Here is a 19,787-nt window from a genome sequence, read left to right as displayed (position 1 = left end):
TCATGAGGTACTCTATCAAAAGCCTTTGCGAAATCCAAGTATATTATTGTGTATTCTTCTCATCTATCCAAGGAAGCAGTCACTTTATTGTAATAAGTAAGTTGATTACTAAAACATGACCTCCCTTTAGCAAATCCATGCTATCCATCAAAGATTATACCATTGTTGTCAACCCAACTCTGGATCCTAGTTCTCACAAGCTTCTCCAACAACTTAACCACAACACCTGACACAGAGATAGGCCTATAGTTTGATGCTTGAGTTAGATCACCTCCTTTATGAAGTGGCACACTCTTGCCCTCCTTCCACTCTTAGGAACTTGACCAAGTGCAAGACTCGTATTAAAAAAATATGTCAAGGCAGGTGTCAACTCCCTGGCACATTCCTTCAGAATACGCGGTATATATTATCAAGTCCCACAGCCTTATTTACATCTAGTTTACTCAACTCCCCAAACACCTGTTGCTTACTTACAGTCAGTCTCTCCTCCCCATCATCAACTGCTCTCAATCTCTCCATGAAGTCACATTCACAAGATTGAAAGATCTTTATGAAGTGCTCATTAAGCATCTCCACCACACATTCTGCAGCAGCTGTCTTTATACCATTTCCTCTAATGAATGTCATCCTTCCATAATCATTCTTTCTTTTGCTAGCCACATATCGAAAGAACTCCCTAGGATTCTTTTTGGCTTCATTAGCTAACTGCTGCTCATACCTCTCTTTAGCTACTCTCACCAACCAAGTCACCCTCCTTGCCTGGTCTTTGTAGACCTCATGAAATTGGTTACTTCCACTTCTCTTATGCTGCCTCCACAATGCCCTTTTTTCTCTGTATTGCATGCTTAATCTCTTTATTCATCCATCTCACACCTACCTTATTTAACTTTCTCACCCATGGTACACATTTAGACATTGCATCTATTAAATAATTTTTGAAAATCCTCCAAGCTGCATTGATCGCTTTTCCAGCTAACTCCTCATTCCATGCTACACCTACAAGCTGTCTCCTGAGCTCTTCATAATCACCCCTTTGTAGTTCCACATATACCCTTTTTTCACAAGGGTCCTTGCACTGCTGGCAACCACCCAGGTAATCACCTCATGATCACTTTCACCAATTGATGGATGATTTGACACCTCATTGATAATTACATCCTCCGATGAGATGACCAAATCCAAGACCCTTAATCCTCGTGTACCCTCTGTTACATACTATCTGAGGTAGTTATCCCTCAAAAACTCAAGAAACTCATTTTCTTTACTTCCGGTTGCTATCTCTTCATTCCAGTCTATATTGCCATAATTAAAATCACCCATAATGATCACCCTTTTCTTATTTGCTTGGCTTATTTTACTATACATTTCACTATCACCACCATACACATTACCAGGTCTATAACAACATCCCATCAAGTATTTGATTCTATTCACCTCTATCTCACACCATACTGCCTCAAAACCACTGGCCCTATTTCCCTCTTGCATCTCTACCTTGTATGGACATAACTCTTTCTCTATCATCAATAGCACTCCCCCTCCCTTTTTTACCCCTTCTATCCTTACGAAGCACATCATATCTTTCCATCTCTATTCCTGTCAGGATGTCGTCCTCATCTAAACATGTCTCACTTATTCCGACAATCTCTGGGTGCACAGACGCAATTAGTGCAACCATTTCATCCGCCTTGTTTCTTATATTTCTAGCATTGGTATACAAACAACAACTCATTTGTTGTTTGTATACCAATGCTAGAAATATAAGAAACAAGGCGGATATATTTCTAGCATTGGTATACAAACAACAACTCATTTCTGGATCTACAGCTAGTTCCACTGATACCACTCGCTCGATGTGATCTCTCCATGCTGGACTGGGCCCATTTCCCTTTCTGCTTCTTCATTTTAGAACCCTTTCCAATTCCATCTGTTTCCTCTTGATCCCTGGTCATCCCATTACTTTCCTGCCTACACATGCTCTCACCTCCTCTTGGAGCATCCGCCTTTTTCACACTGTGTACCCCCTGTCCACCCTGAGCCTCCCCATTTCCCTGCTCCTCTTGCACACCCATTCTCTCATTTTCTATACTCATACCTCTCACTTCCCCATTCATTTCCACTTCTTCAATCTCTCCTGTCTTACTCTCCTGCTCTTCCACATCACTCCCCTCTCGATCTGATTCATTCTCTCTATTCACTTCTCTACTTTCCAGCAGCAGTCTCTCCAAGCGACTCGCACCATAACCACTCAAATGCAGTCCATCGCTCCCATACAGCTCACTTCGTCCCTCAAACTCATTTCACACATTAACAAACTGTACTCCCATCTCCTCACACATTTCAGCCAGAATATCATTCATAATCCTTGCTCTCCTCCTCATTTCATCACAATCATACCTAGGCAACACACTGACTACCCTTCCTGTCACACTATTCTCTTTTATCTTTCGAAGCAGTCTCCTGACATTCAATTTGACATGCTCTTTGTTCTCTCTCAAATCATTTGTACCAATTATTACAATTAACTCTTTTGCTCGCTCCCGCCTCATATTCAATGCCTCAATCACTCTACTCATTTTACCACCTGGAAAACATACCTTGTGCATTTTATCCTCTAGCACACCTTTAATAATGGAGTCGCCATACAACGCCACTCGCTCATCTTTCATTAACTCTTTCATACCATCATGATTTATTTTAATAGTTTTAATTTATTTTAATTTTTATCAAGCAAGACAATGTAGAGAGACAATATGCAATTGTCTGATATACTAGGATTGGCAGAGATGAGATGAACATCATCTGGAGAGATCAATGGATGCGAAGTAATATGGTCAGGACATGACACCATGCACGAAGCAGGAGTTGGCTTCCTTCTCAGCAAAAGAGCTCGAGAGGCACTGTTAGGCTACAAACCAGTAAATGAACGAATCATAGTAGCAAGATTTCAGGCAAAGCCATTCAACATATCAATAGTCCAGATATATGCACCCACATCTGACAGCACAGATGAGGATATTGACTTATTCTATAAAAATCTGACAGAAACAATAGAAACAATACTAAAGCTGTGCTAATTATTGAAGGAGATTGGAATGCCAAAGTTGGAATAGATAATGATGGTTGGGAAAAAGTCATGGGAAAATATGGTTTCGGAGAAAGAAATGAACGAGGTGAAAAATTGTTAGAATTTGCTGTGGACCACGAGATGATGATCTGTAACACAAGATTCCAACAAAAGGAGTGTAGAAAATGGACGTGGCGATCAAATGATGGGAAAACCAAAAACATGATTGATATGATTATGATTAAAAGAAGATGGATAACATCAGTACAGCAATGTCAAACTTTTCAAGAAACGGATATAGACTCGGACTATAGTTTAGTGATTGCAAACATCAAGTTGAAATTGAAAAAGAAATATAAACCCGAACATCAGAATAGAAGAGATACAGCACGAATAAGTGAAGCAGAAATAGGAAGAAGGTACAGAACAGGGTTAGCAGAGAAACTTAAAAGTGTGGAGAAAGAAAAAAACTCAAATTTAAGAGTGAAAAGAGTAATGAAAGCGATAGAAGATGCAGTTGAAGAAACAGTACCAGAAGAAGAGAAGATCAAGAAGAAATGGATTACACAAGAAACACTGAAGTTAGTACAGAAGAAAAGAATGTTGAAGATAAGAAGGGATACATCAGAACAAATAGAAGAGCAATATAGAAGAAAGTGTAATGAGGTGAAAAAAGCAGTCAGAATGGATAAAATGAAATGGTTAGAAGCCCATTGCCACAATATAGAACAGTACTATGGAGAGCATAAAACAAGGGAGGTATACAAAATGATCAGAACCATTAATAGAAAGTGGCAACCAAAACAGACCACAATTAAAGATGAAAAGGGAAAAGTATTGATGAATAAAGAAAAAATTGTACAGTGGTGGACAAGATACTGTAGTGAGTTATATGAAGTAAAACTAGATTCAGATATAATTGGGAAACTCACTGAAGAATTGAAGCAGATATCACTACCAGGTAATGAACATGATATGGACATTTTACGAGGAGAGGTAGAAAAGCAATAGGATGGCTAAAACACAACAAGAGTCCTGGTAACGATAACATTACTGGAGAAATGATTAAATATGGTGGTGAAAGTATGGTTACAGAAATGCACCAACTATGCAATATAGTATGGAAAGAAGGGAAAATGCCAGAGGAGTGGGTGAAATCAATATTAGTAACATTATACAAGAAAGGAAATAAACTAGAATGTAAAAATTATAGAACAATTGCTTTGATAAGTCACCTTGGTAAAGTGATGATGATCATATTGACAGAAAGATTGAGAACACAATTGGAAGCATACCTTGCAGACGAGCAAGCAGGATTTAGGAAGGATAGAACTACAATTCAACAGATTTTGACAATGAGGTTAATAGCAGAGAAAGCTAGGAGAAAAAACAAAAACATATATACTTGCTTTGTTGACTTTCAGAAAGCATTTGACAGTATTGACCAGAAAGTGACATTAGCAGTTCTGGAATCCTATGGAATTGATAAAAAACTAATAGCCATATTAAAAGATGTTTACCAGAATGCAGTTGCAGCAGTTAGAATAGGTGATGATTTGGGGAAATGGTTTAAAACAAGCAGAGGTACTAGACAGGGAGACCCAATATCACCAAGCATTTTCATCGCACATTTAGAAAGAGCAATGGATAAAATGAAAGAAGATGCCAAAGGAATATCTGTACACAGAATGAGAATTAACAATCTGAGATTTGCAGATGACATTGTTATTATTGAAGAAGACGAAAGAGAACTACAAAAAACACTGAAACTGTTAAATGAGGAAGGGAAGAGATTTGGACTTGTTATGAACTTTGAAAAAACAAAGACAATGGTATTTGGTGAGAAGAACACGAAACAAAAGATACAAGTGGATGGAACTGATATAGAAAATGTAGAACAATTCACATATTTGGGATGTAAACTGACATATGACTTGGACTGTAAAAAAGAAATAAAGATCAGGATTGCAAAGGGAAGAACAAATCTGAAGGCCATGGATAACATCTGGAAAAGTAAAGTGATCAGTCTGCAAACAAAATTAAGAGTATTGGAAACATGCATCTTCAGCTGTGTACCGTACGGATCTGAAACGTAGGTAATAAATAAGGAATCAAGAAAAAGAATTTTGTCATTTGAAAGAACTTGTTACAGGAAGATTCTAAGAATAGGATGGGTACAGAAAATCACCAATGAAGAGCTCTATTAGAAGATACAACCAAAACAGAATCTAATGCAGAAGATTATAAAACGGAAGCTGCAATTATTTGGACACATCTGTAGAATGAGTGAGGACTGGAAGATAAAGACATTTATGTTTGGTATTTTGAATGGTTTAAACAGAAGAGGTAGACCATACAGAGAATGGATAGACGATATAAAAGACTGGTGTGGAATGGGTGTACAAAAACTGCGACACTGTGCACTGGACAAAGAAAGGTGGAAGAAGATAGTGAAGCAGGCATCAGACATCAACGGGCAGTGAGCCCATAATTCGTGATGATGAATATGCAATTAAATAATAACCAATTCCATGAGGATTACGAAGATCAGATGAGGCGAGTAACTTGGTTGGTAAGGGTACTCAGCAGTTAGCTAATGAAACCAAAAAGAATCCTAGGGATTCTTTCGATATGTAGTCAGCAGAAAAAAAAAAAGATTATGGAAGGAGGACATTGATTGAAGAAAATGGTATAAGGACAATGGTTGCGGAAAATATAGTGGAGATACTTAACGAGCAGTTCATAAGGTCTTTCATTCTTGTCTTCATGAAGAGATAGAGAGCAGTTGACAATGGGGAGAAGAGTGAGCAAAAGGTGTATGGGGAATTGAGCAAACACGGTGTTAATAAGGCTGTGGGATTGATAATATAACACCACGTATTCTGAAGGAATGTGCCAGGGAGTTGACATCTGCTTTGACATATTTTTTAATATGAGTCTTGCACTGGGTCAATTCCACAGGAGTGGAAGGAGGGCAAGAATGTGCTGCTTCATACAGGAGGTGATAGAACTCAAGCATCCAATTATAGGCCTATCTGTGTATCAGGTCTTGTGGTTAAGTTGTTGAAGAAGCTTGTGAGAACCAGGATCCAGAATTGGGTTGACAACAATGGTATTATCTTTGATGGATAGCATGGATTTGCTAAAGGAAAGTCATGTTTTAGTAAACTACTTACTTATTACAACAAGGTGATGGCTTCCTTGGACAGAGGAGAAGGATACACAGTAATATACTTAGATTTCGCAAAGGCTTTTGATAGATTACCGCATGATAATTTGATAGTCAAACTAGAGCAGATGGGGTTGGATATTAGATTAGTGAATTGGATCAGAGACTGGCTATCTGATAGGTATTAGCAAGTTGTGTATGCAGAAGCAATATTCCCAAAGAAAAGTCACTAGTGGTGTGTTTCAGGGATCTGTTTTAGGGCCATTACTGTTTAACTTGTATGTTAATGGTATTGGTGAAGATTTGGATGGAGATATTCAGTTGTTTGCAGATGATGCAAAGTTGGGATGAACTATGAAGAGTAGAGAAGATGTGGTGGCCAGTGAAAATTTTAATTGGGGGGGGGGGGTGCCGCATATAGAAAATAAGGAAAATAATTCATTTTTTCCTAATCAGCAATCAATTTGTTAATAAGTAAATTTACATATTAAAAAAATTGCTTTATTAAAAATATTTCACCCTCACCACGAACACACACTAATAATAAAAGTTTCGTACACAGAAATAATGCCACAAGCATACAATTTATTTGTAGCGACTCTGCATTAGATTGCTGTGCATTTGTTTTGTGTAACGATATTGAGAAAATATAATTCTTTTCATATTTTCAAAAGTGACACTTGTCATAATTCAGCCTTGTATCTATAATAAATAAATAATTATATATATTATTTATTTATTATTATTTATTATATATATAATAATTATATATATAATTATATCTTATTTTAACAGAATAAAATAAGATTTACTAAAAATATTTCATCCTCACCATGAACACATGCCAATAATAAAAGTTTCGTATCTCACTGAAATAATGCATGCAAGCATACAATTTATCTGTAGCGACACTGCTCAACGAGCTGTGTCGGATTCACTTGTTATGTGCAGTGACAAGTGCAAATGAATATCGGTGGGTCTAGCACTGCAATTAGCCAAATGTGATAATTCCGACACTGTTTTAGATTGCACAATGCATTTGTGGTGTCGTAATCTAAAGCATTAATCGAACAATTCCAATTATTAACTATTCAATCAATGTTGAAACATAAACTGTAACTTTAACATGTTGTATTGCATTTATATAATGTTGTAAATATTGTTATTATTTATAAACACAAGCAAAATTTAATTTTTTCTTTTTTTCCTTAGGAGTGCTGCAGTGTTGCAGTGCTTATGTACAAGCCGCCACTGGTGGCCTTACAAGAAGACTTGAATAAATTGAGTGAATGGGCATGGGAATGGGGATGCAAGAGTTGCAAAAGTAATTTTTTAAAATTTGGGAAACAAAGATGGGATATAGAATTTATGTTTGGTGAGAATATATTGTCAAAGGTTCAGGAAATAAGAGATCTTGGGGTGATAGTGGATAAGGATATGAAATTCAGGGGACACATTGCCAAAACTGTGAGGACAACACAAAGACTTCTGGGAATGATGCAGAGGACACTGACTTGTAGAAGTTGGGAGATTCTTGTACCATTGTATAAGGCTTTGATTAGGCCATGCATGGACTACTGTGCCCAGATTTGGTCACCTGGTTTTCAAAAGGATGCAGAGATGTTAGAAAGGGTCCAACATCTCTGCATCCTTTTGAGGCAACTGACTAAGATAGTTTCTGACCTCTGGAATGTCGAATATGAGGAAATGTTGAGAAGATGCAATTTACAGAGTCTAGTGGATAGGAGGAAGATGGGAGATATGATAGAAGTTAGTAAGGGATTGTTATAGGATCAATATTGGAGAGGTTCTACAGAAAACAGTGGGAGATCAGGGGTCATACCTGGGAGATGTATAAGGTTGGTGTGAGCAGGGGAGTGAGAAGCAGGGTTTTTTGTATGCAGAGTTGTGAATGATTGGAATGCCTTGCCTGAGAGTGTGTTTAAGGCATGATATGATGAGCTGTGGGTATGATAAAAGGACCTCCTAGATGAGTCTTTGACTTCATGGGATTTTGAGGTAATTAGAATAAATAATAATAATATTCTGCTCTCTACCTTAGCAACAATGTATGATTGCATAGATCTTTGTGTACTAGTGTAATATGATCTACTGGTAAAATTATGAATAATGGTGTTTATGGAAAAAAAAGAGTACCATTTTATTTTAATTCTCATATTTCAATTCTGATAATTTTTTCTTTATTTTCAGGAAAACTGTTGAAATAGATCTTACTTTATATCCCGGTTGTGCCTTCATAAGCTATTTCATTCACTTGTTTTGTAATGTTACCAAATGCAGTGATGATGGAATAGAAGACATATATCTTTGTTTGAAAAACAGTAGTCAAGTTAGTTATAGATAGAATTCATAATTTGTATAGCAAAATTAAAATAATTAGTATATAATGACTTAGGAAAAATCAGCAAAGAAATTATATTTAATGCATTACATGTACTTTATACATTATGCTGCATAATTTGGAAATTATTATTATTATTATCGTCAGACCCCATAGAGTCACATCTCATCTTGGAGGTCCCTTTTATCATACACACAGCTCATCAGACTGTCCTTAAACACATTTAAATTCTCTGCAGACAACACTCTCAGGCAATTTGTTCCAATCACTCACAGTACTCCATGCAAAAAAATTGCTTCTTGCTCCCTTTTTCACACCCTCCTTATACAGCTTTTAGGGATGACCTCTTGTTTTCCCATCATTTTATGAGAAACCTCTTCCACATTAATCCTATAACAACACCCTACCAACTTGTACATCTCTATCATATCACCTCCTCTTCTTCCTGTCCACTAGACTCTGCAAATTGCATTGTCTCAGTCTTTCTTCATGTTCAACATTCCAGAGATCAGAAACTATTTTAGCCAATTGCCTCTGGACCCTCACTAACATCTCTTCATCCTTTTGAAAACCAAAAGGAAAAAGATATTATTAGAGACCTTCAGGAGGTCAAGGACTCTTCAAGTATGGCCATACATCACCCACACCAGCCATATCTCTTCTTAAACTCATTCACTCTAGATGCACTTATTACTTCAACAGGCTAACTGTTCTATGAGGGAAAAAATTTAGCTTTTACATCTCTCTTAACTGCACAAAAACTTAACTTCCACAGATGTCTTCTCCCCAAAAATGTTATCAAACTGATATTCTATAATGCCTTTGCAAAAGGTTATAGACCTCTATCATATCACCCCCTCCCCCCCCCCCCTCTTTCTTCTGTTAGTCATTGTCTGGTCCACATAATCTCAATCTATCCTCATAAATCTACATTCCATAATCCTGATATCATCATTGTAACTCTTCTCTTTCTTCTGTCTATCAGTGTCTGGAGTCCATGTACTCTGTCTATTCTCATAATCTTCTTCAGCTTTAATAAACCATTTAAGTCTGATGCAGCCATCACTAGGTTTCACCATCAGTCTCTGTCATAAGCTACATCTGGTGTAAGGTGTTTATCCAGCTGTCTTAAGTCTCTCATCACCACATCCATCCAGCATGTTTGGGGTCTTCCTGTTGGTCTTTTTTTTTTTTGTCAAGTTTATTTGTAAGTACTTCTTTTATTAACTGGTCTTCTGCTTCTTATAATTTTTAGAATCTGCAGTGGCACTCAGAAACCAACCAAATTTAAATAAATACAGATGCATAAAACTTCCCAAAATTTGAGAAACAATAATTGTCAGAGGTCCCACTTTACATCCAAGGCCCTTACAAATGCCCATAGAGGGCACACCACCTAAATAGGATTTAAGAGTCACCCATGTGTTTTATTTAGTATTGTGTGTGTGTGTGTGTGTGTGTTACAAGAGCTATTTGTAATCCCTGAAGTTGTGTCAGTGACTGTGATGAAATATAGGAAGCATTAAAATTAGTTTTTCATCCTTTCCTAGTGCTGTAAATATTCCATTAAACTTCTGACATGAGGACCTGATAATGTAGAGTGGAGTGACCATGAAATGTATAAGCAAATTAATTAAGCAAATAGAAAAACAGTTATTTTAATTATGGCAGTATAGATTGAGATGATGAGACAGCAACTGATAAAGAAAATTTTATCATCTCATTAGAGAATGTCATTATAAATGAAGTGTCAAATCTACCTCCAGTTGGTGAGAGTGATCATGAAGTGATTACCTAGGTCATTGCGAGACGTGAGGACTTCCTGTGAGGAAAGAATATATGTGGAACTACAAGGCTGGTGATTATGAGATAGCTTGCAGCTGTAGTATTGAAAGGATAACAGTGCTGCATGGGTGCTATTTAAGAACTATCTAGTAGAAGCAATGTCTAAATGTATTTCGAGGGTAAGAAGGCTAAATAAGGTGGGTGTGAAATGGATGAAGGAAGAGGTATAGCATGCAGTACAGAAAAAGAAAGCATTATGGATGTAACATAAGACGAGTGGTAATAATTTCAAAGAACAGGCAAGGATGGTGACTTGGTTGGTAAGGGTAGCAGAAGAGCAGTATGAGCAGCAGTTAGCTAATGAAGCTATTTAAAATTCTAGGGTGATCTTTCGATATGTGGCCAGCAAAAAAAAAAAAAAAAAAGGAATGATTACAGTAAGTGACATTGATTGGGAAAAAATGGTATAATGAAAAAACTGCTGTAGAGGATCAAGTGAGATATTTATTGAGCAGTTCATAAAGGTCTTTCATCCTTGTGAATGGGACATCATGGAGAATTTGTACGCAGTGGGTGATGAGAGGAGAGACTGACTGTGAGTGAGCAAGAGGTATTGGGGGAATTGAGCAAACTTGATATTAATGAGACTGTAGGACTTGATGATATAACACCACGTATTTTGAAGGAATGTGCCAGAAAGTTGCCATCTGCTTTGGCATAATTTTGTAATATATATTACATTGGGTGAAGTTCCAAAAAGAGTAGAAGGAAGGGAAGTTTGTATCACTTCATGAGAGAGAGAGAGAGCGAGGGGGGGGGCAGAAATCAAGCATCAAATTATAGGCTAATCAGTGTGTCAGGTGTTGTGGTTAAAGTATTGGAAAGACTAGTGAGAATCAGGATCTAGATTGGGTTGACAACAGTGGTATTATCTTTGATGTACAGCACAGATTTACTAAAGAAGGAATGTCATGTTTTAAAAATCTAATTACTTATTGCAATAAGGTGACAGATGAATACACAGTGGTATTATTATTATTATACAACACCAAATGGAGTTGAGATTTATCAAGGAAAGCAATAGTAAGATGCATTCTAACAGAGATAATGCTTATCATAACTTGTCTTAAATTATTTGAATGTTTGTGCACATCACCTCGACAATACATTCGACAATACATTCCATTCACCAACCACTCTCCATGCAAAAAGGCATGCCACATTCTCTTATGCACCACACCTTTATACAACTTTCAAGAATGATGCGTTGTCTCTGTCCCCTTCTCTCCTTCACCCTTTAAAAAATATCCATTATCTATTTGATAAGCCCCTCTTAACAATTTATATGTCTCGATCATATCATCCCTTCACCGCCTATTCACCAGTCTGCAATTTACATTTACTTCTGTCTTCATAGTTAGTATTCCACAATTCCAATATTGCTTTTATTATTATTATTATTATTATTATTATTATTATTATTATTATTCAGGTCTCCATGGAGTCAAAAGACTCATCGTGGGAGGTCCTTCCTAAGAACATAAAGTCTGTCAAGACTCATCGATGGGAGGTCCCCCCCACCTAAGAAACACAAAGTCTATCATACCACTCCTTAAACTCGTTGACCGTTCTCGCTCTCACCACTGCATCAGGCAATGCATTCCACGGTTCAACCATCCTCCATGCAAAGAAACCACTCCTCACCCTCTTGCTCACAGATTCCTTTCGTAACTTCCAGGGACGGCCTCTTGTCATCACTCCTTCATGCTGTTCAACCAAGCGAAAGAACTCCCCAGTGTCAACCCTCTAACCACCTCTCATCAGTTTAAAATTCTCAATCATATCACCTCTCCTTCTTCTATCCACCAAACTCTGCAGTCCACATTCCCTCAGCTGATCCTCGTAACTATCCTTTTACAGTCCTGAAACCATCTTTGTCATCCATTTTTGTATCCTTCCACAGTTAATTTATCCCCTTCAAATCCTGGGGACCAAATCTGAGAACAATAGTCTAAGTGTGGTCTGATCAGAGACTTATACAACGGAATGATAACCCTTTTGTCTCTGCAGGTCAGTGTCCTTCTCATAATTGCAGCAATCCTCTGTGTTACCTTCACCACCTTTGCAATATGCCCACTAAATTTCAGGTTTCTATCAATCATCAACCCCAGATCTCTTGTTTCCCCTACTTCCTCCAGTATAACTCTTCCCATAAAGTATGTTGCATCCCATCGATGTTTCCCAAACCTCAAGACCTTACATTTTGCTGCATTAAACTGACACCCCCATTCATTTACCAATCTATCAAGCTTATTCAAATCCTCTTGCAGGGCTACCACATCTGCACTATTACTAATAATCCTTCCCAGCTTTGCATCATCCTCAAACAACTGAATATCCCCTTGCAATCCACTGGCAATGTCATTGATATAAAGGATAAACAATATAGGTCCTAGTACTGAGCCCTGTGGGACCCTACTTGTAACCCTCTGCCTCCTTCAAAGTGCTCCACCATACACAACTCTCTGATACCTATCAGACAGCTAATCCTGAATCCAGTTGACCAATCTGACATCCAGACCCATGTGCTCCAACTTAAATATCAGCTTATCATGTGGCACCCTGTCAAATGCCTTCGCTAAGTCTAAGAAAATTGCAGTATATGCCTTTCCCTCATCTAATGTTCTTGTAACTTTATTATAAAAGGCTAGCATATTGCTAAAACAAGAGCACCCTTTCACAAATCCATGTTGACTCTCACAGATGACATTACCCTCATCTGCCCAATGCTGTATACGGTCCCTCACTACTTTCTCCAAGATCTTAACAACTACTGATGACACACAGACTGGCCTATAAATAGATACTTCCGGTCTGTTACCACCCTTATGCAATGGCACTATCTTACCTTCCTTCCATTCCCTGGGCACCTTTCCCGCAGCCAGACTTTCATTGAAAAGCCAGGATAAAGGCACTGTCAGTTCCCTGGCACATTCTCTCAAAACTCGTGGTGAAATAACATCCAGTCCCAAAGCTTTACTGACATCCAGAGTACTCAGTATCTGAAACACATTCTCCTGCTGTACCTCTAAACCTCGAACTAGCCCTATCCCTCTAGCATTAAAACTGACTCCTCTAGGATGAAATACTCCAATAAAGTGTTCATTGAACAATTCCACTATATCCTCTGCATCAGTCACTCTATTCCCATTTTTATCTCACAATATCATTCTTCCGCAGTCATTTCTCCTCCTACTGGCCATATAGCTAAAAATTCCCTAGGATTTTCTTTGGATCTTAGGGCCAATCTCCTCTCATATTCCAGTTTCGCTTTCTTTACCACACTAGTCACTCTTCTGGCCTGTGTCCAATATTCTTCATGCATCTTCTCTTCACCTGTCTCCTTATATCTCTTCCATAGCCTCTTTTTCGCATGCAGTTCCTGTTTAATATTGTTTGTCATCCACTTTACTCCAAATTGTGTTGTCTTCTTCACTCGTGGTATACAACTTACCATTGCTGCTAACAAATATTCTTTAACAATTTCCCACGCACTAATGATATCCCTGCCTTCCAATTCCTCCCTCCATGAAACTTCCTGAAGTTGACGTCTAAGACTATTATAATCACCTGCTTTATAATTCCACATAAGTTCCTGTCTCTTTGATACTCCTGCATGGCTATTCATTTTCCAAGTCAAAACCATATGGTCACTCTCTCCAACTGGTGGAAGAGATGTCATCTCAGTTATTATCAACTCTTCTGATGCTATAACCAAATCCAAAACTCTTGAATCTCTTGTTCCCTCTGTTACATGTTGCCTAAGACATTTGTCCCTCAAGAATTCTAGAAATACCATTCCCCCTATTGCCACATGCATCTTCCTCTCTCCAATTTATACTACTGTAGTTAAAATCTCCCATAACAATCATTCTTCTTGCACTTGCCAAACTTGACTATCTAATCATCTCCTGGTTCCCATCCTCTGTGCTCCTGGGTCTGCATCAACACCCCACTAAATATCCTGTCTTGCCCACCTCTACCTCACACCATATGCTCTCAAAATCATTTGTCTCACTGCCTTCCAAAGCCTCCACTCTTAGAGGACATAGGTCATCACTTGTCATAAGCAGTACCCCTCCTATCCTGCTGAAAAATGCTGTACCCAGTGACTTCTATTCCTGTTATTATACCCTCTTCTGTCAACCACGTCTCAGTGATCCCAAAGTGTGATCACTGAGATCACATCTCAGTTATCCACCTCTAAACTTTTTCCAGAGCTTGTTTCTCATCTAGAAACACAGGTGACCATCAATGCACAATAGGCCAAATGTGGTCTAATGAAAGCCTTGTACAGCAGAATGACTACATCCTTATCTCTACTTGTCTGTGCTTTGCTTATTATACTGGCATTTCATTGTGCTGTTTTTACCACTTTTGCAGTATATCCCTTGAACTTCTATTTTCTATCCATCACTATTGCAAGATCCCTTGCTTCCTCCACCTCCTGTAATGTAACACCTCCAATATGATACAATACATAGCGTTACAATTTTGAGATCCAAAGTGCAAAACTGGTGTTAAATTGACATCCACACTTGTCAGCCTTGTCAGCTGATAAGTGTGGATGTCAATTTAACACCACTTTATTGAAATCACTCTTAAGCATCAGTACATCTGCATCATTCCTAATAACTTTTCCCAACTTTACATCATCTACAGCTGAATCCACTCAAAATATCATTAATGAACAAAATAAACAGCAGCGGTCCTAGAACAGAACAGAATCCTGTGGGATCCCACTGGTAACTCTCCTCCTCAGAGACATGGCTCCTCTATACACCACTATTTGATATCAATTAGAAAGCAATTTTCTTATCCAATCAACTAACTGATTATATAATCCCATTTGACATAACATATACACCAATTTATTATGTGGTAGGTAGCCTGTCAAATGCCTTTGCAAGATTCAGAAGTATCTCTATATATGAATCACCCATATTCAGAATTGTAGTTGTTGTTGTTGTCTTGTCCTTTGAAGAGTCTTAGATGTTTCCGTGCGCTCTTTGTACTGCTTTGGCTATGTCTGTGATTTTGTTTGTATAGAGCTGTTGTTCAGGATTAGGATCTATTTCTTGCAAGGCTGCTGTAATTGCTGGACAGGTAAAGATGTGAGTGGGTGTCAGTTCCGTATTGGGGCAGTTGTTGCAGTTTCTATATGTTCTCGTATCATCTGTATTGATCTTCATTCCTCTATAATGTCCTGTTCGTAGTCTTGCTATCGTAGTGGAGGTCCTTCTGTCAGCATTGATCTCGGGAATTTGATGTTGTATCACTGATTTCAATGGAATTAGTTTAGCTTTTGCTAGTGCATTGGCATCAGCAAGAGTTATCATATGAGTTTCTTGGTTGAGTTCTCTGGCCTCTTTTGCTAATTTATCAGCTGCTTCGTTGTGATCAATGCCTACATGAGCAGGAATCCATTGTAGAATGCAACTTTTACCTAAACACTTTAGATGATTTAAGAGTTTATGGATGTCTTGTGTGAGCTTGGTATTGCCATTTTTGATTGCCTCCATAGCTGATCTTGAGTCACTGTAAATTATAATTCCTTCAGATTGTTGAGATGATGATAGATTTAAGTAGGCTTCTAGTGCTTTAATTATTGCGTAGAGTTCGCTGGTAAAATTGGAAGCGATTCTCCCAGATCCAACTTTTATTGAAAGTTTTTCACCTTTCGGGAGTAGAAGGAGAACACCAGCGCCTCCATTAATCATATTGGTGTCTGATGATCCATCGGTATAACAAATAACCTGTTTGGAGGATGAAAGAAGGTTGATGGTATTTAGGCCTTTTTCTTTAAGCATTTCTTTTGGTTCTTTTTTTGTACAGAGTTTGGTAAGGTTTAGATTTATGAAGGTATTTGAAGGTAAAGGACTGGAAAATAGAGGTTCTTTGTTTATGTGGACATTTAGCTGATCAAGACCTATTTCTTTCCTGATAGTGTCATCATATTGTAAAGTCGATGATCTGTGAAGTCTGCAAATTTGGTTCCAATGTTCATAGGTTTTTAGGGAGACATGATCACTTTGGTAGCTTCTGATATTATTTATGAATTTTATGGTGGCAAATTTTCGTCTGTCCTCCAGCAGGTCAAGCCCACATTCCTGTTGGGCTCTGATGTTGTTAGTGGATGAGACTGCACCAATGATAATCTTGGATGCTTTTGCTTGTATTTTGTCTAGGTTTTTCTTTACCGATGAAGCCGAAGGTGACCAGATAGGTGCTGCATATTCCATTATTGGCCTTATTAGTGTAGTGTAAGTAGTTTTGAGGATTTTTGGCTTTGCACCCCAATTTGTTCCACAAAGCCTTTTCAGTATATTTAATTTTTTTAGAGCTCTGTTGGAAGTGTTAGAGATGTGTTGTGCAAAACGTAATTCCTGATCAAGCGTAATACCAAGGTATTTTGGATTTGTGACTTTTTCAATTAGCTTGTTATTGATCATGACTTTGGGATTGTAGGAATGTCTATTTTTCCTGTCTGTACTAAATGTACTTAGTTTTGTTTTGTCTGGGTTGATTTTAAGTTTGAGTTCGTTTGACCATTTTTCTAATCCTCTCATGGATTTGTTTAGAATTTCCTCTGATTCTTTGATTTTAGCACTAGTGTGCCAGATGGCTATATCATCTGCATAGCAAGTTACTTTTGTGTCTTCTGTAAGGTAGGGATGAATATTATTGACATATAGAAGGAATAGTAAGGGACTGAGTACTGAGCCCTGGGGAACACCAGCCCAGGTTCTCCGCTCTTTTGATATTGCTGTATTGATTCTGACTTTGATCTTTCTTCCTCTGATGAAATCAGCAATCCAGATTAAAGCGTTTCCTCTAATTCCAATATCATGTATTGTTTGTATTAATTTTTTGATCCAAACACGATCAAAAGCAGCAGTCATATCAAGGAATATGGCAGTTGTCTTTTTTGTTGGTTTTTCCTGAAATGAGTCTATTATTGTTTGGCAGAAATGGAATAATTGATCTGTTGTCGAATGACGAGTTCTATAAGCAGTTTGGTAGTAGTTGATTTTCTTATTTTTTGTCAGCCAGTGCATAAGCCTGGAGTGTATGATTCTTTCAGTAATTTTACAAAGTATGCTAGTTAATGCGATAGGTCTGTAACTTTGACATTCTGCAGCATTTTTGTCAGGTTTCAGGATGGGTACAATAACTGATTTTTTCCATTCTTTTGGAAGTTTGCCCGTTCGCCAAGAGGTATTGAGAATGTCCAGAAGTTGTTCTTTGGCATTTTTGCCAAGGTGTTTGACCATATGACCAAAGATAAGATCATTACCAGGGGATTTATTAGGTGCAGTTTTCTCGATTGATGAATTTAGTTCACTTAGTGTAAATTCTTCGGAGAAGATGTCATTAGTTTGGTATGTTCTTGCTTGTTTTAGCATTTGACTTGTGAGTTTATTGAGGGGCTTGTCCTCTCTGTTATACTGAAGTTTGGAGTTGTTTGAATAGGTTTTTGCCAGTGTGTTTGCAATTTCTTGATCTGTAATAGCTTGTTTGCCAGCATTTATGATGAAGTTTGTTTTCTGTTGGTTCTCTTTTTTGATATTGTCTAGGATTCTAATAATATTCCAGTGTTGGCTGTCTTTTCTTGGATCCAGGTTACTGCAAAGTTCCGCCCATTTCTCTTGTTTGCACTTCCAAATTTCCTGCTCTATTTTGTGTGTTATGTCCATTAATTTCTTTCTGTAATCATCAGTTTTATTAATTCTGAATTGTTCATTGATATTGTCTCTTTCTGTAATCATTGAATCAATATTGTGATCTTTCCAGTATGGTATCCAGGTGTTTTTCCGCTGGCCTCTTGGTATTGTTGCTTTGGCAGTTTTGCTGATGTGTGAAGTAAGGATTTGTAATTTTCTGTCGAGGTTTCCAGAGACAGGTTCATCTTGACAGAGGCTCTCCAAGGTTTGAGTAAACCTTGTCCAGTCAGCTTTTCTGAAGTTCCACGTCCTTTTGGTTTGCTGTTCTTGTTCAATCTTGAAGTTTAGTGTTGTTTTGTAGTCATTATAAAATATGGACCTTATTATAAAATGTAAGATCACCTCTTGATTCGAAGAACAATACTGACCAGCAAGGAAGAGTTTTAGCTTTGGGAAGAATAGAAGTCAGAGGGGGGAAAAAAATTAGTAAAACAAGACCTCCCCTTTAACAAACTCATGTTGACTTCTATACAGAATCTTCTCCTTATCCACTCAATTCTGTATTCTATTCTTAACCAGTCTCTCTAAAACCTTAACAATTCAGAAATGCAAACAGGCCTGTAATTTAAAACATCTCTTTTGCTTCTACCTTTATGCAATGTTCCATTACATGAAGGTAGAATCTTGTCCTCTTTCCATTCTTTAGGAATTGTTGAGGTCAAGAAACTATCTTATTAAACAACCAAGTCAATGGAAGTGTCAGGTTCCTTAGCACATTCTTTCACGACACACAGTGAAATTCCATCCAGTCCAATAGCTATATTCATATCAAAATTATCAAAATGATTTAAACAGTTATAGACTTCTACCTCATTCATCTTCAAGAAACTGATTTGAAGTATTGATTCCTCAACTCCCTGCTTCCTTAGAATATTATCAGTATAATCCTTAGCAAAATGATCACTGAATAACTCCACAATAATTTCTTCTTTGGTCACTCTTGTACCATCTCGATCCAGCAGAGATATAAACTCCTAGGGAGTTTTTTCATTATGCAGCTAGCAAAAGAAAGAGTGATTATGGGAATACTCCCTAGGAGTTTTCTTATCTTGTCTCATTAGTCTCCTCTCATAATCCAGTTTTGCCCTTCTTGTTATATTTATCACTTTTCTTGCCTACTTTATAAATTTCATTTAACTGTTCACTTCTTCCAAGTTTATATTTTCTCCGTAATCATCTCTTCTTCTTGCAATTCCTGCTTAATTTCCCTATTCATCCATTTAACACCTTTTGTTAATCATTTTTGATTTTGGTACACAGTCTATTACTGGCATCATCAAATACTTCTTAACTATGATCTGTGCCATATTAATATCTTTTCCTTCAAGTTTCTTATCCCATAGAACTCCTTCAAGCTGTTTTCTGAGTTTTCCATAATTTCCTGTCCTGTAATTCCACACGTATTCACTTATTCTGGATGACTTATTCTACATGCATTTGCACCTCCCAAGTCTGAACTGCATAATCACTGTCACCAACTGGTGGTAATGTTATATGATGTTGACAATTACATTATCTGGAGTTATTACTAAATCTACTAAATCTAATACATTTTGCCCATGAGTTCTATCTCATACATTACCAACTGTATGAGATAGTGATCCCTTAAGAACTCAAGAA

General features: G+C 37.5%; 1 protein-coding gene across 3 annotated transcripts in view; it reads left to right on the top strand.

Annotated features, from left to right (window-relative positions):
• LOC150108435 (uncharacterized) overlaps positions 1-19,787 on the top strand; it is a 292,118-nt gene that overhangs the window by 155,927 nt on the left and 116,404 nt on the right. For all 3 annotated transcript variants that reach the window (XM_090390777.1, XM_090390776.1, XM_090390778.1), the window contains exon 7: positions 8,448-8,586. In XM_090390777.1, the coding sequence (XP_090246903.1) occupies positions 8,448-8,586 (139 nt within the window). The remainder of the gene's footprint in view (positions 1-8,447; positions 8,587-19,787) is intronic.

This window comes from Typopeltis vanoorti, chromosome 3 (assembly GCF_054136105.1).
Source record: "Typopeltis vanoorti isolate ZY-2024b chromosome 3, IOZ_Tvanoo_1.0, whole genome shotgun sequence".
In the NCBI taxonomy this organism is placed as follows: Eukaryota; Metazoa; Arthropoda; class Arachnida; order Uropygi; family Thelyphonidae; genus Typopeltis; species Typopeltis vanoorti.
This window is presented reverse-complemented; position numbering and strand designations above follow the sequence as displayed.